The 21,459-nt window shown below is 46.8% G+C and overlaps 1 protein-coding gene across 1 annotated transcript in view; it reads right to left on the reverse strand.

Annotated features, from left to right (window-relative positions):
• ADAMTS7 (ADAM metallopeptidase with thrombospondin type 1 motif 7) overlaps positions 1 to 21,459 on the reverse strand; it is a 55,410-nt gene that overhangs the window by 14,069 nt on the left and 19,882 nt on the right. The window contains exons 9-12 of the mRNA XM_082618095.1: positions 2,785 to 2,929; positions 2,103 to 2,195; positions 1,557 to 1,702; positions 26 to 195 (exon numbers count right to left, since the gene is read on the reverse strand). Of these exons, the coding sequence (XP_082474221.1) occupies positions 26 to 195; positions 1,557 to 1,702; positions 2,103 to 2,195; positions 2,785 to 2,929 (554 nt within the window). The remainder of the gene's footprint in view (positions 1 to 25; positions 196 to 1,556; positions 1,703 to 2,102; positions 2,196 to 2,784; positions 2,930 to 21,459) is intronic.

The raw sequence follows: 21,459 nt of genomic DNA on the forward strand, positions 1-21,459 counted from the left end.
TGTCCCTGTGGGCAATAGGACTCACCGTCATTGACCACGGGCACCCACGTGTGCAGCTGGCCCTTGTAGAGCATAGCGTCAAAGTGGCTGCACTGGACTTGGCGGAAAGAGGGGCGGCCGGCGGGGCAGGCCTGCAGGTTGCACAGGCGAAAGCGCTTCCGTTCACCCACGCAGTATTTGCCCTTGTACTTGGGCCTGTGGGGAGAGTGGGGTGGGGGGCAGTGAGTGCCGACCGCACATCTGGATCCAGAAGTGGGCCCTCGGAGCGAGCAGCTCCTCCTGCACCCCTAACACCCAGAGATTCCCGCCGTCACCTCCGTTCACGCTGCTCTCCCTGTGGGTCGCCCACACTCTGCTCTAGACACAGGCTCTCTGTTTGAAAGCATCTCAGGGGAGGTGGCAGCAGGAAGCCTGGGCTCTGCCCCTAACCTGCTGTGTGACCTTGGCCAAGTCTCTGGGCCCCTCTGGGCCTCAGTATCCTCATCTATAAAATGGGACTGGGGCTGCCTCTGCAGAGGGTTGTTCAGAGGCTGGGCCAAGCTGCAGACATGACTGGCACTAGCTGAAGGGGCTACTCCAAGTCTCCAGCCCGTGGGACCCAGAGTCCTGACGGCCCATGTGTCAGCAGACGTGTTCCTGGTGGCAGTACCCCAGCCCAGGTCAAAAGGAAGCCCCCTTGGCCCTGGCCCAGCTGAGAGGCATGCCCCCAGCATAGAGCCTGAACCCTAACCCCACCCTGTCTGCCCCCAACTAAGCTCAGACCTAGAGGCCGGGAGGCAGGGTGGGGTATAAGCACGGGGCCCTAGAAGGACCTGGCTCTGAATCCCACGCCCACCCTGGGGCAGCCTAGTGAAATGGGCTCATCCAAAGGTGCCGGGCAGCCCCTCCGTCTACAGTACAGCTGGCCTCTCTGCATCTCCCTGATCTTCACCTCACCACCCTTAGATGGGGAAACTGAGGCCCAGAGAGATGAAGTTACTCACCCCAGGTCACAAAGCACCCCTCCCAGGCTGACCAATTCTCCCAGCTGTCCCCAGTCTCATCTTGGACCCACTTGTACCTCAAATGCCACTAAGTGGGTCTATTTACTGAGCGCTTACTACGAGCTAGCTGCAGGGCTTTACCTGCATTTCTCCTCTACCAGATGGGCACTGCTGCTGCCCATCACATGCTTTCTCTGGAAACTGAGGCCCAGAGAAGGGGTGGAGAGGGAATTTGAACCCTGATCCGTCTAAGGTTCAGGGTCTAAGCTCTTAGCCTGTCCTCCTTGCTTCCCTCCCGCCAGCTGCTGCTTTGTTGTGTGGCCTCCGATGAGTCCCTCCAGTCTCTGGGCCTTGGTGTTTCCCTCTCTGCAATGGGGTCAGCAGTGGCGACTCAATCAGCCTCCGGGGCACCCCTAGAAGTGACCCGAGGTGGCTCTGGACACTCCAGGCTTGGCCTCCATGGGGATACTTCTGCGAGTGGGAGGCTGGGACAGAGCCAGTGTCCCTGCAATCACCGACTCTGCTCAGGGTGCCCCATCCCACCTGCCCCGGGAGCCCCGGCCCCGCACTCACGCAGGCTGTGTGCACTGCCGCTCGGCACTCTGCACGCCCACGCCACAGCTCCGGGAGCAGACGGACCAGGCGCTCCAGCCAGACCAGCCACCGTCCACGGCCTCGGGCCGGAAGCCCATGGGAACGCACTCCCCATTCAGACACCACTACCGAGACAGACAGAGGTAGAGCCAGCCCATGCCAAGCTCCTCACCCTAGTGGGAACAAGGTGGGTAGAAGGCCTGGAAAGGCCCAGAGGGGAAGGACCTAAGGGCTGGGGGAGGCCCCCTTCCAGTCGCCCAACACCTGGGCCCCATGGTGGAGCTGAGCAAGGAATAAAATAAGAGTCCACATGCTGACTCTTCTGAGCTGAAGGCACTTTGGAGAACTGCCCAGTCAAGCTCTGCCCCAAAGCCTCCATTCTGCAGCTGGGGACTTGGGCCAGAGAGGGCTGGGGTTCTGCTAAGGGCATGAGCAAGTCTGTGAGCCAAGGCCGACCCCAGAGCACGGACACAGCAGGGAGTCTCACCTCTCACCCCCTCCGCAGATGGACTGGCGAACCCCTACCTTGCTCTCCCCACACCTGGTACCATCCACAGCTGCATCCAGCTTGGAGTGACAGGTGGTCCCCACGGAGCACCAGAGCGTGTGGCAGACATTCTGCAAGGAGGAGGGCAAGGGCCATACCCTCACCTCCTCCTCGGTGCCACCACCTGCCCTGCCCCCTTACCACCCCCATGAGTCCCCTGGGAATCCCTCCTTGGGGCTGGCACATGGTGGGGGTCTATAGCTGGAACCCCCTCTTGTCTTGCCGGACCACGTGGTGTGGGGGGCCCTGGGCTGGGGCCCCAGGCTCGGGTTTGTGGCTCAGGGCAGTCCCCAGCTCGCCCACACCTCTCCCAGCCCCAGCCTACCCCTCTGGAAACACCCTGGTTAGAAGCTGCAGGGTCTCTGACATGCCCATGGCCATCACTTCAGGCGATCTTTCCCAGGACCCCGCAGGAGACGTTTTATTTTACCTCTTATGATCCAGCTCCAGCAGGTGAGGGCCTTGCCCAAAGTCCCATGGTTGGTAAATGGTCCACCCAGAATGCAGACCTGGGTCTATGGCCGCCCAACCCTAGGCCTCTCCCATAGGCCACTTTATGTCTCGTGGGCATCACGTGTGGGCCGAGCCCAGGCTGGGTGGGGTCTGCAGCCTGCTGAGGGCTGCCCTCCTCCCCCGCGTCCACACAGGCCCCACACTCACGTCCATGTCATCGCAGAAGGCAGAGTAGGCCCCATACTGGAGGCGACACTGGTGGCCCACGTCATAGAGGACGCCAGGTGGTATCGAAGGGAAGTCAATGACATCCTTGGTGGGAGAGTCATCCAGGCAGAGGCCCCACCCACGGCTGCAGAGATGGGACAGGAGTATGAAGTGAGGGGCCACCTGTCCTCTGGGGCAGAGGGGGCAGCCTGAGAGACCCATCAGGGAGGCCGCACCACATCACTTGTGCAGGGAAGGTGGGAAGGGGCTTAAAGCCCTAAGCTTACAGGAAAACTCCAGCCTCCTTGCTCACCCATCCTATTCTTTGACCTAAGCTAGCATGAAAGACCCTCCCAGCCTGTCCCATCCATCTCCAGGGCACTCCAGCTGGCTAAACAACTCATCCCCGCTCCCCAGTGCCAGGCCTCTCCACAAACTATTCCCTCCACCCACGACACTCTCCCCATTCCTCCACTGGTGAAGCCTCTCTCCCCAAGATCCAGCCGAAAGGCCCTTCCCTCTGAAGCCTCCTGGACCACTAAGCCCTCATGTGACCCTGCTCGGAGCTCCTGCAGCCTCCACCCCTCAGTCCATGATCTGGAGAGCATCACATCACAGCTGATACAATAGCAGGCCTCTGATGGCCCCGCCCTGGGCTGAGACCTAGTGTCATCTGTGGGAGGACCAAGGCCTGAAGGCTGCCCCCTGTCCGGCCACCAACCTGGGAGAGAGCCCAGTGCCTGCCAGCCTGTGTCATTCCCTTATTTACTCCTGTCCATCTCCTGCCAGGACTCCCTGGCAGCGGCAGGAGGGAGGCAGGACCTGTGGGACTTGGGGTCCCAGGCTAAGCAGGGTAGGGGGAGGCAGAAACCCCCCAGTTTTCCAGTCTGGGAGGCTTGAGGGTGGCTGGTGCCAGGTCGGGGAGCCAGGATAAGCAAAGGGTCCTGGTTAGGACTGAGGGAGGCACAGGAAAGAAAGGCAGAGGTGATGGATGCTGGGGTCTGGCCGGGAGGGAAGGAGGAGACACCACGGGCCACGGAGAGGCCGAGAAATAGGCCAATTTGTAGGCCCGTGTGAGGAAAGGCTGGGGGCAGTCAGCCACTGGGATCTGGGAGTCCAAATTTCAGAGGCAGAGGTCTGGGAGCTGCGAGCCTAGGCCAGGGTGGGTGGTCCATGTGGTCTCCCAAGTTCCCTGGCTGGTGGCAGGGCCCGGGCTCCACCAGAGCTTCAGGGAACAAAGCCTCAGTGACCAGACGCCTGCTGAAGACCCTGTGGGCCCCTCCCCACCCAGAATCACCTGGCCCACCTGTGTTAGCTAGAAACGGACCCTGTAAAATGGGCATTGGGCGAATGAGCAGGTGTGGGACCCAGCCGTCTGTCCCGGATCGCCGCAGGCCAGGCTGGCCCTGGGTGCTGAGAGGGCGCTCTCTCATCTGCTGCTCACAACCCCTCAAACAGAAAACTCTACCACCATCTCCTTCCACTTTCAGGGCCCAGGGCAGTGCGTCACTTGCCCTGGGTCATGTGGGAGAGCAGTGATGGTCAGGCTGTGATGCCAGGCCAGGCTGCCAGCACCCACGTGTCCACTTGCTAGGCTGCCCTTGGTGCAGAGCTCCTCCCATCCGATCGCGAGCCTGCCTCAAACACTTCATCCCAAACAGAAGTTCTAAATCATGGCAGCTGAGGCCTGGCAGGGAGAAAGGAGTCTTCTGACTGCCGGCTTAAGCCTGGGGGCTCCCTGGGCCTGCACCCTGGGGCAGAGCATTGGCTGAGATGGGGAGGAAGCGGGTGAAGGGTCAATCTGGCCCCGGGGCTCCTCCTTTTTGCCTGGCAGGACACAACTCAAGATGTAGCTGGGGGGTTCACCCACTCCGCTGACTCAGACCCAGCCAGGGAGCTCCTCTGACTGGGGTCCAATGTGCCTCAGCCCCACACCAAGAGGTCCCAGGCCACATCCAGCCCTTCAGTTTTCCGGCCAGGACCCGGTGCTGACGTGCCACGAATCAAGCTTCTGTGGCCTGCTGCTGGGCAGCCAGAGCAACAACAACCTCTCAGGGCCATCCTAGATGTGTGTGAGAGGTTGGGGGCCCTGAAGGGTCCTCGTAGGACCCACCACCAGAATCAGAGCCACATTCAGGCCCAGATGCTGACTGGAAACCCAAATTCTGCCCCGTTACAGATGCTGTGTGGCCTTGAGCCATCCCTTACCCTCTCTGGGCCTTCACATCCTCATCTACAAGAGGCTGAGGCAGCCTATGTGACCCCAAGCAACAGAGGTATAAATAGCAGCATCTACTTGGGAAAAGTCACACGGGCAGCCGGCAGCTGGCCCTTCCTTCCTCTGGTCGGCTGACTGCCAGGCTCCCCATGCTGCTGACATACGTCAGCCCTTCCCCTCAGGGCCCCTCCTCGCTCTAATTATAGTGGGCTGGGCAACCCCACATGGGGTCAGAGCAGACAGCGGGTGGCTCTAGGCGGAAGTATCACTCCCACCTCAAGGACTGCGAAGAGCTGCCCATCACCTGGGAGAGGCCTGTGTGCCCCCTCCCCTCACCACCCCTGGGGGCCTAGTCATGGAGTCACCAGATGGTGGGGGCAAGGGCCCGACACACGATCAGGCCCGCCTCTCTCCTTGCAGAAATCCTGGCTGCGAAGGCATGAGAGAACAGGGCCTTCCCTCCCTGGCCCCAGGTCCAAGTAGTAGCTGAAGAAACGAGAGGTCCCTTATGAAACAGCAGGGTCCCTTAAAGCAGCTCTCAGCCCAGAAAGGCTCTTCAAGTTCTTCAGGCTGACGTCTTGGACTGGCCAATGACCGCAGGCTCCAGAAGCTTTCCTCTAGCCCCACCACCACCTCTTGAAGATTCTCCATCCCACCCCATGCTCCCGCACTGCCAGCCCTGGACCACGCTGTGCACCCCACCTAGAGCATCCTTCTTCCTCAGGGCGCTGCATCAGTCCTTAGAGGGCAGCTCCGCGGCTCCTTCTCAGAGGTGATGTCCCTGCCCCTCTTCTCCAGATTCCTACAAACCCCACAGGCCTGTCTGCCACAGTGCTAATTACCCAGAATTGTCACATGTCTGTGCCCCCCAGATGGTGAGGGTCTTGAGGACAGGGACACTACCTCCTCTACCACTGTCCCCCTGAGCACAGTTTGAGACCAAGTGCGATTCGTCAATGTCTGGGTCTGTGTGGCCTAATAAACATCTACTTGCAGGGAGCCGAGGAGTGTCGTATCCAGTGGGGAATGGGGGGTGGTCTGAGTGCCTCTAAGACACCCTCAAGCCCTGGAAGCACTGCCTGACTCCACCTGGCGTCTTCCTTCTGTGAATCTTGCTCATTCTGGCCTCCATCCTGTCTAGGTGGGACTTGTCCTGTCTTCTGTCCCACCCCCAGCAAGGAGACGGAGGGCGGAGGGGCTAGAGGACAGGTTGGTACCACATTCTCCGTCTGAGCACCGCACCCCCCCCGCCCCCGCCCCTGTCCTGGGCCTTGTGATCTCCTCCTGCCTGACCCTCCAGGATGGAGAGGGGAGAGTGCGACCACCTTTGGGGAGATGAACTTCTCCTGCCTCCCCAGCTCCCCTCCATCTGCCGCGCCTGTATCTCTCCTTCCGCCTCCTTCCAGCTCTTCTTGGTGCCAAGGCTCCGGGAGGCCCTGGCTGGCTCAGGGTTTCGCCCTCTCCTCCCACCCTCACCCCAGGCCCCAAGCCAAGTCCCTCACGCATTCCAGCAGCTGAATGAAGACAGAGACGCATCTGTCTGTCTGTCTGTCCTGACAGAAGTCAAGCTGGGCGGCACCCTGGGTGGGGGCAGCTGGGAAAAGCCCTCAGGGTACTGCAGGGGCGGCTACTCTTCTGATTTCCCAGCCCTTCTCTCACTCTTGACTCCCATGTCGGGGAGGTGACAGACCATTGGGATAGGTTTCTACCCAGCTCTCCCTGCCCGGGCCACTTCTCTGCTTCAGCTCCTCATCACTTATCACTTGGTAGCAGTGATAACAGTCACCAGGCACTGAACGCTAACCATGTGGCCAGCGTTGTGTTACACACTTCACATGTGTGCTCACTGAATCCTCAGAGCAACCCAGGCGGCTGTCCCATCATTATCCCCAGTCTTTGAAGCTTAAGGCTAATGTAACTTGTCTGCCAACACGGGTAGAAACCTGGTCCAGTGTCCAGGATCTTAACATCAAACTCAGCTCTTCTCTGCTTCTAGTCCCACTCTCCACCCAGTAATCCCTCTTCTATCAGAGGCCAGAGCCCTTGCTCTCACAACCATAATGAACCTGGCCCCAGTGAATGGACTTCTAGAAAAATATGGCTCATTGAACAGACACAGATTTATTTCCACTCCCTTCCAGAGCCCCACTAAGATGATAGGAAAGGAATAAACAAGGCATAAATCCACAAGGACAAAGGGCAAGAGAGAGGTGATGATGGCAGATGAAAGATGTCGGCAAAAATTCTAAAAGCTGGAAAGCAGATGATCGAGTAGCAGCTGACTTACCACAACAGTGAATGCTGAGAGCCAGTCCTGCAGGGAGAAACTACCCAGAAGTGGGACACTGGAAGGGCTCAGGAATCAGGGTCCCAGGGACCCCTGGAGGCCTGTGCACCAGGAAGACTGAGGACAAGAGCCTGGCTGAAAGTCTGTAAGACCCACTAGATCCCCTTCCCAACCCTATGTAGCCAGGCAATGGCCACCTCCCTGCCTGGCAGAGGGCTGCGGTCACTCTCGGGGTGATCCGGGAGATCTGGTCCAGGAACACCAGGCACAGTGGAAGGCCTGAGGCAGAGGGACCTACAGAGAAAAGTCTACTTGAGGAAGGCTGAGATAACCGCCAAGCTCCTTCCCCATTTGGATGCCAGAACACTGTAGCCAGACTTACACCTTCCCAGGAAAAGACTAGAAAATGCCTCTCTGGGGCAACAATCACTCAGAAAAATGACCCTAGATACTGACATTTAAAGATCTCCCAAAGAAACAGCCCCATCCCCACCAGTCCCTCAGTGGTGATGTGGAAAAGTGCGGCCCAGTCCACAGACCTCCCAACTGCCAGCCCAGTGCCTCCTTCCACGGAGGGAATACAGCCATGCCATCTTAAGAAAACCTATAACATGACAGAAAGATTTAAAAAAATAACTCAAAGGAAAGAAAGATATTGCAGGGAGCAAAAGAAAAAAAATCCACATAAATAATAACCTCAGAAAGATAAGATACTCTACCCATGGAACTAGAACAGGATAATAAAAAGGAGTATAAGAAAGTTCAGGAAAGTAGGACAATAGGAAAAAAAATTTTTAATGTAATAGAAGGGTTATAAGTAAAGATAAGGATGTCTTCCAGTAAACAGAAAGAGATGAAAAAAGTAAAAAAAAAAATGTAAAAATAAGAAAGGGAGAGAATAGCTGAATATGAAGGGTTCCAGAAGGAGAAAATAAAAGCAAGATGACTATCAAATAAATAATATAAGAACATTTCCAAGAACTGAAGGACATGAATTTTTAGATTAAAAGGGACTACCAAGTGTCCTCCCAAAATAAAAGTAGACCAAGGCACATAATTGCAAAAGTTCAAATCACCAAGAGAAAAAAAGAGAGAGGGAGACACAGACAGAATGTTCTCTATATTAAGAGAGAGACAGAAAAAATCCTAAAAGTTTCCAGACTTTTTGAAAGGTCACATACAAAGGTTTGGGAATTAGACTGGTATGAGACTTGTCAACAGCAGTGTTGGAAGCTAGAAGACAAAGGAAAGACACCTTTGAAATTCTGAGGGAGAAAGACTTCTAACTTAGAAGTTGCTATCAAATGATCAGTCAGGTATGAGGGAAGAATAAAGACAAGCAAACATTTTAAGACAAGCAAACCATTCACCTCCATATACCCCTTCTCAGAAGGCTACTTGAGAATATGCTCCACCAAAAAAAAGAAGTAAACTCCTCTAAAAAAGGTAAGCAAGAGATCCAGGAAACAGAAAGACCATGCATGACAACTTTAGGGGAGAAACAGAAAGCATCCAGTTTAGACTGGAGCAGAAGGACAAAGGGAAGTTTTGGGGGGTGTCCAGGAAAGAAGGAAACTGTTAGACGATGGGGCAGGGATTGCCTTCTGGAAAACTGGATTAAGAGACATTTAGTAGAACTGTTGGAGGATACGGAAGACTTAGAGAAGCAAAGAAAACTAGGCAAATAAAAAAGTGGTTCTTAAAAAGAGAACATCATTTTGTTACAACACTTGGTTCGGCATTATCTATACAACCCTAATAATGAAAACACTAAACGTCGATTTAATCAAGATATGCTAACAGGGGCTTCCCTGGTGGCGCAGTAGTTGAGAGTACGCCTGCCGATGCAGGGGACATGGGTTCGTGCCCCGGTCCGGGAAGATCCCACATGCCGTGGAGCGGCTGGGCCTGTGAGCCATGGCCGCTGAGCCTGCGTGTCCAGAGCCTGTGCTCTGCGACGGGAGAGGCCACAACAGTGAGAGGCCTGCGTACCACAAAAAGAAAAAAAAAAATGCTAACGCGATATTGGGATGTGATGGCAGGGGCAAATGTGTGCAGAAAGTGACACAAGGGGTTAAATCCCAACCTTCCATTGTACAAGTCATCTGATAATATCTAAATTGAAAAATCAAGAAACAGCACTCTAGGAAGGCTTTTTGGAAATATGCAAGTAAATAAGGTAAGAAAAAGCTAAAAAGGATGAAAGGTGAAAGTCGCTGCCCAAAGAATGGAGGGTGGGGAAGAGTGCAGCAGGTGATTTAAAGCTCTGCTACTGCCGTCTTGAACTCTTAATATTTTTGAACTTGTGTTCTGTTAAGCGAGTTCTGATGGAACAAGAAGCATGTGCGTGAGCAGGGGAGATACGCGATGTCTCTGTCCTCTGCTCCTTGCCACCCCATGAGCACAGCATCCCAGCGGACCCATGATGTGGAGGAATTCAGTGAGACTCTAAGCAAATGGAAGATAAGCATGCTATGTCTAGGACAGCCCCAGAGGCCATACTTTGCACTAGAACCAGAACTTGCTTCAAATGCAGAAAGAAGGCAATGATGTTTTAAGAAACAGAAATGACCAGGGAACTCTATAATCCTTTGTTATTTGTGTTACTTCCTTGTATCAGCCAACTACTGCACTGAAAATGATGGGCTGGAAGGAAATGTAAAGATAGTTCCATTTCCTGTCAGTTCTTCCTCACTCATCAGTAAGTCAAGGCAGAGAGTATTGGGAGAATGTGTGCGTGTTATGAAGTGAAATAAAACCAGTCAAATTAGTTTTGTGCAGTATGTCCACCGTTGTGGTAAATATGAGCTATGAAATATGAATTGCATCATTTTGGTGATTCCACATATGAGTTCAATGTGCCTATATTTGCATTTAAAAATTGGCACTGCATAAAGATGAATGGTAAAATTTACGCTAATCATTTAGAAATAAAGACTAAAAAAAAATAGAAAAAAAAACAATAAAAAAGATCAATAAGAGCTGGACCCTCACCCCATATAAGGAACAAGCTCGCCGCCCCCCTCAGGGAGTGAGCAAGCAAGGGAACCTTTTGTTTGTTCATGCTCCCCCCTGCTGCAGCAGGGGCCCCCATAAAGCCTTGCCTGAAAAAAAAAAGAAAAGATAAACAAAATTGATAAACCTTTAGCCAGGCTTATCAAGAAAAAAAGAGAGAGGGCCAAAATCAGAAATGAAAAACAAGTTATAACTGACACCATGGAAGTACAAAGGAACATAAGAGACTACTATGAACAACTATATGCCAATAAAATGAACAATCTAGAAGAAATAGACAAATTCCTAGAAATATATAATCTCCTAAGACTAAACCAGGAAGAAACAGAAAATAGGAACAGACCAATTACCAGGAATGACATTGAAGTAATTAAAAAATAGAAACAAACAAAAAAACTCCCAACAAACAAAAGTCCAGGACCAGATGGCTTCACAGGTGAATTCCACCAAATATTTAGAGAAGAGTTAACACCTATTCTTCTCAAACTATTCCAAAAATTTCAGAGGAAAGAACACTTCCAAACTCATTCTATGAAGCATCACCCTGATACCAAAACCAGACAAAGATATCACAAAAAAAGAAAATTACACACCAATATCACTGATGAACATAGATGCAAAAATCTTCAACAAAAGATTCGCAAACAGAATCCAACAATACACCATGATGTAGTGGGATTTATCCCAGGGATGCAAGGATGATTCAATATCGGCAAATCAATCAATGTGATACACCATATTAACAAACTGAAGAATAAAAACCATATGATCACCTCAATAGATGCAGAAAAAGCTTTTGGCAAAATTCAACATCTATTTATGACAAAAACCCTCCAGAAAGTGGGAATAGAAGGAACATACCTCAACATAATAAAGGCCATATATGACAAACCCACTGCTAACATCATACACAATGGTGAAAAAACATCACACACAATGGTGAAAAGCTGAATGCATTCCCTCCAGGATCAGGAACAAGACAAGGATGCCCATTCTCACCACTTTTATTCAACATAGCATTGGAAGTCCTAGACACAGCAATCAGACAAGAAAAGAAATCCAAATTGAAAAGGAAGAAGTAAAACTGTCACTGTTTTCAGATGACATGACACTATACATAGAAAAATCCTGAAGATGCCACCAAAAAACCACTAGAACTCATCAATAAATTCGGTAAAGTTGCAAGATACAAAATTTTTTTTTTAAATGAATTTATTTATTTATTTTTGGCTGCGTTGGGTCTTCATTGCTGTGCACAGGCTTTCTCTAGTTGCGGCGAGAGGGGGCTACTCTTTGTTGCAGTGTGTGGGCTTCTCACTGCAGTAGTTTCTCTTGTTGCAGAGCACAGGTTCTAGGCGCGTGGGCTTCAGTAGTTGTGGCACGTGGGCTCTAGAGCGCAGACTCACTAGTTGTGGTGCATGGGCTTAGTTGCTCCACGGCATGTGGGATCTTCCCAGAGCAGGGCTCAAACCTTTGTCCCCTGCATTGCCAGGCAGATTCTTAACCACTGCGCCACCAGGGAAGTCCCGCAAGATACAAAATTAACATACAGAAATCTGCTGCATTTCTATACACTAACAGTGAATTATCAGAAAGAAAATTAAGGAAACAATCCAATTGACCATCGCATTGAAAAGAATAAAATACCTAGGAATGAACCTACCTAAGGAGGTAAAAGACCTGTACCCAGAAAACTGTAAGACACTGATGAAAGAAATTGAAGATGACATAAACAGACGGAAAGACACACCATGTTCATGGATTGGAAGAATCAATATTGTTAAAATGACCGTACTACCCAAGGCAATCTACAGATTCAATGCAATCCCTACCAAAATACCAATGGCATTTTTCACAGAACTAGAATAATTTTAGAATTTGTATGGAAACACAAAGACCTCGAATAGCCAAAATAATCTTGAGAAAGAACAGAGCTGGAGATTTCATGCTCCCTAACTTCAGACTATACTACAAAGCTACAATAATCAAAACAGTATGGTACTGGGAGAGGAATCAAGATGGTAGAGTAGAAGGATGTAAAACTCACCTCCTCCCCCAAATACATCAAAAATACATCTACAAATGGAATAATTCTCACAGAATACCTACTAAACACTAGCAGAAGACCTCAAACACCTGAAAGGACAGGAAAGACCTTCGCATAACTGGGCAGGATGAAAGAGGTGGGGGGAAGGAAGCAGGATGGGACCTGCGCCCCTGGGAGGGAGAGGTAAAAGAGGAAATGTTCCTGCACCCTGGGAAGCCCCCTCACTGGGAGATCAACTGGGACAGACAGGGAGCTACAGAGGCTTAGAGAAGAGCAAAACAACTGGTTTGTGGCAGGCAGAACAGAGAGAGACCTGCACAGATAGTCCACACCACCACCCTGCATGCCGCAGCCTGAGACAAGAATCTGCTGGTACAGGAGGGGTCTCAGTGCTGAAACTTGGGGTTTAGAGGAGACCTGGAGAGAGAACTGGTGTTGCCTGTGTGGAGACAGCCTGAAGGGGCTGGAATGTGGTATGGCTGCAACCAGGGCTGTTTACAGAAGAAGCCTGGGCCTGCCATAGAAGTGATGTACCATTGTTGAGTGGTGAGCAAAGGGAGGGGTGGGGCCGCCATAGCAGCCTCTTTCTCCATGCCCCAGCTGCCGCCTGGGTGGGCCCACATACCCCAGCCACGGCCTTGGTGGGCTCCCATGCCAGCCACTGCCTTGGCAGGCTCCAGGAGCAGGTGCCAGTGGATTGCCCATGTGCAGAGGTGGGGCTGAAATCACAACTGAGCCCCAGTGACCACATGACTTATGAAGCAGGGCTGAAATCTTTCCCCAGCTGTGTGAACTGCGGATTTATACCTCTGCTGCCAGCTTTGTAAATTCAGCACCTGTGGGACATCCGAGCAGACAATGGGTGCTCCTGCGGCTGGTATGGGTCTGGCCTTAGGAGCTGTGGGCTTTGTGGGCACTTGCATGCAGGGGCTGGGCCAGGCCAGGATCTGAGCTGCCTCACTCCCACAGCAAGTCCAGGTGCATGACTACTGCAGTCCTGGGACCTGACTTCAGTGGATCTGCGCTGGTGGCCTTGTAAAAACAATGCCTGAAAAACACCAGGGTTTACTGACATCATTCCCACGGTTGAGGCAGGGCCAAGGGCAGTGACAACAACAGTGGACTTTGTGATCCCACACAATGGGTGACAGGTGACACAACAGAGCACGCACACCAGTGGATGACTCTGGCGGAGGAATACTCAGTGGCTCCTCTCCCAGTGGGAATGCTCTAGTCCTGCCTACCTTACACCTCAGCTCAGAAACAGATCTGGGGGCTTCTATTCCAACAACTAGGGAACAGTTGGACAAGACAGTGACAACCACAGAGCAAAAATGAAGGCCCTGCTCAACATCCAGTGCAGGCTCTAGTCACACCTACTATCAAGGGGATAATGGCCAGCATACACTGAAGAAAGAGGTGGTGGGCATTCATACTAAAAACAGCCCTTGCACCAAAAACTTATTAAACCCACACAGGCTACACAGGGCCTCTCCCACACAAAAACAGCCCTCCAAGACCACAGTAGATAATTGTTTCTCCTAAACTGAGAGCAAGAGAAATATAAGTAAAATAAAGAAGGAGAGGAACTGCTCCCAATTAAAAGATCAAGAGAATTGCCCTGAAAGAACAATGAAACAGATCTCTTCAGTCTAACAGACACCGAGTTCTGAAAATAAGAGACCTATGGGATAAAGCCAATCTACATATAATATGGCTCCCAGAAGGAGAAGAAAGAGAAAAAGGGATTGAAAATGTATTAAGAAATTATGGCTGAAAACTTCTCAAACCTAAAGAAGGAAATAGATAACCAGGTACAGAAAGCACAGAGGGTTCCAAACAAGATGAACCCAAACAGAACCACACCAAGACATATTATAATTAAAATGGCAAAAGTTAAAGAGAGGATTCTAAAAGCATCAAGAGAAAAAGAGTTGGGGAGGGGGAAGGGTAAGCTGGGACAAAGTGAGAGAGTGGCATGGACATATATACAGTACCAAATGTAAAAACGATAGCTAGTGGGAAGCAGCCGCATAGCACAGGGAGATCAGCTCGGTGCTTTGTGACCACCTAGAGGGGTGGGATAGGGAGGGTGGGAGGGAGGGAGATGCAAGAGGGAAGAGATATGGGGATATATGTATATGTATAGCTGATTCACTTTGTTAGTTTCTGTTAAGCAGAAACTAACACACCATTGTAAAGCAATTATACTCCAATAAAGATGTTAAAAAAAAAGAGAAAAAGAGTTAATTACAAAAGAACCCCCATAAGGCTATCAGCTGATTTCTCTACAGAAACGTTGCAGGCCAGAAGAGAGTGGCAAGATATATTCGAAGTCCTGAAAGGGAAAAATCTGCAACCTAGCATACTCTACCCAGCAAAATTATCATTTTTAAAATTTTCAATTATCACAAGCAAAAACTAGAAGAATATAGCAATACTAAACCTATCATAAAGAAAATATTGAAAGGTCTTCTCTAAATAGAAAGAAGACTCCTAAGAAAGAGAAAATCACAATTGGAAAGTAAATCACTTAAATAAGTCAGTACATAGATTTTAAAAAATATCAAAAATTTCTGTGAGAGATGATAACCACAATGAACAATAAAAGGATGAACATGAAGATGCAAAAGAGGATATCAAAATCATAAAATGTGGGTGAGGAGAGTAAGAAAATGTAGGGTTTTTTCCCTAGAATGTGTTTGAGCCTATATGACTACCAGTCTAAAACAAGTAGATATAGGAAGAGATAACATACTTGAAGAACAGGGTGACCACAAATCAAAAACATACAATAGATTCACAAAAACCAAAAAGAAGAGAACCAAAAAGAAGTATAATACAAAAGAAAATCATCAAACCACAAAAGGAAAAACAAAAAGCAGAAGAAAGGGGCAAAGAAGAAATATAAAATCAATGGAAAAACAAGGTTTAAAACGGCAATAAATACAAATCTGTCAATAATTACCTTAAATGTCAATGGACTAAATGCTCCAATCAAAAGACACAGAGCAGCAGACTGGATTATAAGACAAGAGCCTACAATATGCTGCCTACAAGAGACCCACTTTAGGGCAAAGGACACACACAGATTGAAAGTGAAGGGATGGACAAAGATATTCCTTCATGCAAAAGGAAATGTCAAGGAAGTACGGGTCACAACACTCACATCAGACAAAATAGACTTTAAAACAAAGGCTATAAACAAGACACGGAAGCAACCTAAATGTCCATCGACAGATGAATGGATAAAGAAGATGTGGGGTGTGTGTGTGTGTGTGTGTATCTGAATCACTTTGCTGTACACCTGAACTAACACATTGTAAATCAACTATACTTCATTAAAAAAATAAACATTAAAAAAACACAAAGGCTATAAAGAAAGATAAAGAAGGACACTATATAATGATAAAAGGATTAATACAAGGAGGAGATACTACACTTGTCAACATATATGCACCTAATATAGGAGTACCCAAATACATAAAACAAATACTAACAGACATAAAGGAAGAAACTGATGGGAACACAAGAATAGTGGGAGACCTTAACACCCCACTCACATCAATGGACAGATCTTCAAGATGGAAAATCAATAAGGCAACAGAGATTCTAAATGATACAATAGAACAGTTAGACTTAATTCATATTTTCAGTACATTACATCAAAAAAAAGCAGAATACACATTCTTTTCAAGTGCATATGGAACATTCTCTAGGACTGACCACATACTAGGGCACAAAACAAATGTCAAAAAATTTAAGAGTATAGAAATTATTTCAAGCATCTTTTCTGACCACAATGGCATAAAACTAGAAATCAACCACAGAAAAAGAAACAAGAGAAAACAATTACAAAGGGCTTCCCTGGTGGCCCAGTGGTTAAGAATCCACCTCCCAAAGCAGGGGACATGGGTTCGAGCCCTGCTCCAGGAAGATCCCACATGCTGCGGAGAAACTAAGCCCATGCGCCACAACTACTGAGCCTGCACTCTAGAGCCTGCGAGCCACAACTACTGAAGTCCGCGTGCCTAGAGCCTGTGCTCTGCAACAGAGAAGCCGCTGCAATGACAAGCCTGTGCAGTGCAACAAAGAGTAACCTCGGCTCACCGCAACAAGAGAAAGCCCAGTGCAGCAATGAAGACCCAACACAGCCAAAAATAAATAAACTAATTAATTTTTAAAAACACAATTACCTGGAGAATAAACAACATACTACTAAAAAACCAATGGGTCAACAATGAAATCAAAGAAGAAATCAAAAAATACTTGAGGCAAATGACAATGAGAACACAACCATACAAAAATCTATGGGATGCAGCCAAAGCAATCCTTAGAGAGAAGTTCATAGCGATACAGGTCTTTTTTATGAAACAAGAAAAATCTCAAATAAACAACTTAACCATCTAAAAGAATTAGGAAAAGAAGAACAAACAAAATCTAAAGTCAGCAGAAGGAAGGAAATAATAAAGATCAGAGAGGAAATAAATAAAACAATTTAAAAAACAATAGAAAAAAAATCAATAAAACCAAGATCTGGTTCTTTGAAAGGGCAAACAAAATTGACAAACCCCTGGCCAGGCTCACCAAGAAGAAAAGAGAGAAGACCCAAATAAACAGAATAAGAAATGAAACAGGAGAAATCACAACTGATACTGCAGAGATATAAAAAACCATGAGAGAATATGATGAACTATTATATGCCAACAAATTCGACAACCTAGAAGAAATGGACAACTTTCTAGAAACATACAGCCCACCAAAACTAAATCAAGAAGAAATAGATAACTTGAACAGACCAATCACTAGAAGTGGAATAGCATCTCTAATCTGGAATAAAAAAAACAAAAAACAAACAAAAAACCTCCCTACAAACAAAAGCCCAGGACCAGATGGTTTCACAGGCAAATTCTACCAAACACACAAAGAAGAACTTACACCGATCCTTCTCAAACTCTTCCAAGAGACTGAAGAGGAAGAAAAACTCCCAAAGACATTCTATGACATCATCCTGATACCAAAACCAGACAAACACACTACCAAAAAAGAAAATTACAGGCCAGTATCTTTGATGAATATAGATGCAAAAATTCTCAACAAAATATTAGCAAACCGAAACCAACAACACATAAAAAACGCCATACACCAGGACCAAGTTGGATTCAACCCAGGGTCACAGTGATGTTTCAACATATGCAAATCAACCAATGTGATACACCACATCAACAAAAGACAAAATCCACATGATCATCTCAATAGATGCAGAAAAAGCATTTGATAAAATTCAACATCCATTCATGATAAAAAAAAAACCCTTGCGAAAGTGGGTTTAGAAGGAACATATCTCGATGTAATAAAAGCTATTTATGACAAACCCACAGCCAATATAATACTCAATGGTGAAAAGGTGAAAGCCTTCCCACTAAAATCTGGAACAAGACAAGGATATCTACTCTCACCACTTCTATTCAATGTAGTACTGGAAGTCCTAGCCACAGCAATCAGACAAGAAAAATAAATAAAAGGTACTCAAATTCAGAGGGAAGAGGTAAATCTGTCATTATCTGCAGATTATATGATATTATATATAGAAAACCCAAAAGACTCCACACAAAAACTACTAGAACTGATAAATGAATTCAGCAAGGTAGCAGGATACAAGACTAACATACAGAAATTGGTTGCATTTCTTTACACTAACAATGAAATATCAAAAAGGGAATGTAAACAAACAATTCCTTTTAAAACCACATCAAGGGGCTTCCCTGGTGGCGCAGTGGTTGAGAATCTGCCTGCCAATGCAGGGACACGGGTTCGAGCCCTGGTCTGGGAAGATCCCATATGCTGCAGAGCAACTAGGTCCATGAGCCACAATTACTGAGCCTGCGCGTCTGGAGCCTGTGCCTGCAACAGAGACCGATAGTGAGAGGCCTGCACACCACGATGAAGAGTGGCCCCCGCTTGCCACAACTAGAGAAAGCCCACGCACAGAAACGAAGACCCAACACAGCCATAAATAAATAAATTTAAAACCACATCAAAAAAATAAAATACTTAAGAATAAACCTCACCAAGGAGGTGAAAGACTTATATGCTGAAAACTACAAAACATTAGTAAAGGAAATTGAAGATGATTCAAAGAAATGGAAAGACAGCCCATGCTCTTGGATTGGAAGAATATTGTTAAAATGGCCAGTCTAATACCCAAAGCAATCTACAGATTTAATGTGATACTTATCAAATTACCCATGACATTCTTCACAGAACTAGAACAAAAAATCCCAAAACTGATGTGGAACCATAAAAGACCCAAAATTGCCAAAGCAATACTGAGGAAAAAGAACAAAGCTGAAGGGACTTCCCTGGTGGTCCAGTGGTTAAGACTTCGCCTTCCAATGCAGGGGGTGCGGGTGGGGAGCTAAGATCCCACATGCCTCATGGCCAAAAAACCAGAACATAAAACAGAAGCAATACTGTAACAAATTCAATAAAGACTTTAAAAATGGTCTACATAAAAAAAAAAAAAAATCATAAAAAAAAAAAAAAAAGAACAAAGCTGGAAGCATAACCCTCCCAGGCTCCAGACAATACTACAAAGCTACAGTAATCAAAACAGCATGGGGGCTTCCCTGATGGCGCAGTGGTTGAGAGTCCGCCTGCCGATGCAGGGGACACGGGTTCATGCCCCGGTCTGGGAGGATCCCACATGCTGCGGAGCGGATGGGCCCGTGGGCCGTGGCTGCTGGGCCTGCGTGTCCGGAGCCTGTGCTCCGCAACGGGAGAGGCCACAACAGTGAGAGGCCCACATACCGCAAAAAAAAAAAAAAAAAAAAAAAAAAACCCAGAATGGTATTGGCACAAAAACAGACATATGGATCAATGGAACAGAGAGCCCAGAAATAAACCCACACACCTAAGTTCAGTTAATCTTCAACAAAGGAGGCAAGAATATACAATGGGGAAAAGACAGTCTCTTCAGCAAGTGCTGTTGGAAAAGTTGGACAGCCACATGCAAATCAATGAAATTAGAACGTACCTTCTCCCCATACATAAAAATAAACTCAAAATGGCTTAAATACTGAAATATAAGACATGACACCATAAAACTCCTAGAAGAGAACATAGGCAAAACATTCTCTGACATAAATTATACCAATGTTTTCTTAGGTCAGTCTCCAAGGTAATAGAAATAAAAGCAAAAATAAACAAATGAATGAAATAATGCCATTTGTAGCAACATGGATGTACCTAGAGATTATTATACTAAGCAAAGTAAGTCAGGAAAAGAAAGACAAATACCATATGATACCACTTATATGTGGAATCTAAAATACAACACAAATGAACATATCTACAAAACAGAAACAAACTCACAGACATGGAGAACAGACTTGTGATTGCCAAGGGGGAGGGGGCATGGGGAGGGAAAGATTGGGAGTTTGGGATTAGCAGATGCAAACTATTACATATAAAATGGATAAACAACAAGGTCCTATTGTATAGCACAGGGAACTATATTCAATATCCTATGATAAACCATAAGGGAAAAGAATATGAAAAAGAATATATATATGTATAACTGAATCACTTTGCTGTACAGCAGAAATGAACACACTTTAAATCAACTATACTTTAATAACATTAAAAAAAACAGTACGGTACTGGCACAAAAACAGACACACAGAGCAATGGAACAGAATAGAGAGCCTAGAAATAAACCCACACACTTACGGTCAATTAATCTATGACAAAGGAGGCAAGAATATACAATGGAAAAAAGACAGTCTCTTCAATAAGTGGTGCTGGGAAAACTGGAGAGCTACATGTAAAAAAATGAAATTAGACCATTTTTCTCAAGCCATATACAAAAAATAAACTCAAAATGGATTAAGGACCTAAACATAATACCGGAAACCATAAAACTCCCAGAAGAAAACATAGGCAGAATACTCTTTGACATAAATTGTAGCATATTTTTTGGATCCATCTCCTAAAGCAAAGGAAATAAAAATAAACAAATGGGACCTAATTAGATTTAAAAGCTTTTGCACAGTGAAGGAAACTATCAACAAAATGAAGAGACAACCTACTGAATGGGAGAAAATATTTGCAAGATATGACTGACAAGGAGTTAATATCCAAAATATTTAAACAGCTCATACAACTCAACATCAAAAAAAAATATAACCGGATTAAAAAATGGGCCAAAGACCTGAACAGACATTTTTCCAAAGAAGACATACAGATGCCCAGCAGGCACATGAAAAGATGCTGAACATCATTAATCATCAGAGAAATGCAAATCAAAACTATGAGATATCACCTCCCACATGTCAGAATGTCTATCATCAAAAAGAACACAAATAACAAATGTTGGTATAGACATGGAGAAAAGAGAACCCTTGTACAGTGTTGGTGGGAATGTAAATTGGTGCAGCCACTGTGGAAAACAGTATGGCTCAAAAAAAGAAAAACAGAACTACTATGTGACCCAGCAATTCCACTCCTGGGTATATATGAGAAAAAAATGAAAACACTAATTTGAAAAGATACATGCAAACCAATGTTCACAGCAGCATTGTTTACAACAGCCAAGATACAGAAACAACCTAAGTGTCCATCAATAGATGAATGGATAAAGAAAATGCATATATATATGTATATGTATATATATACAATGGAATACTACTCAGCCACAAAAAAGAATGAAATAATGTCATTTGCAGCAACATGGATGGACTTGAAGAATATAATGCTTAGAGAAATAAGTCAGACAAAGAAAGACAAATACTGTATGATATCACTCATATGTGGAATCTAAAAAATAAAACAAACTAGTGAATACAACAAAAAAGAATCAGACTCACAGATACAGAGAACAAACTAGTGGTTACCAATGGGAAGAGGGAAGGGAGGAGGGGCAAGATAGGGACAGGGGATTAAGAAGTACAAACTACTATGTACAAAATAAATAAACTACAAGGATATATTGCACAGCACAGGAAATATAGCCAATATTTTATAACTATAAATGGAATGTAACTTTAAAAATTGTGAATCACTGTTGTATACCTGAAACTTATATAATACGGTACCATCAGCTACATC

Source organism: Mesoplodon mirus, assembly GCF_964341445.2.
Source record: "Mesoplodon mirus genome assembly, chromosome: 4".
Lineage (NCBI taxonomy): Eukaryota > Metazoa > Chordata > Mammalia > Artiodactyla > Ziphiidae > Mesoplodon > Mesoplodon mirus.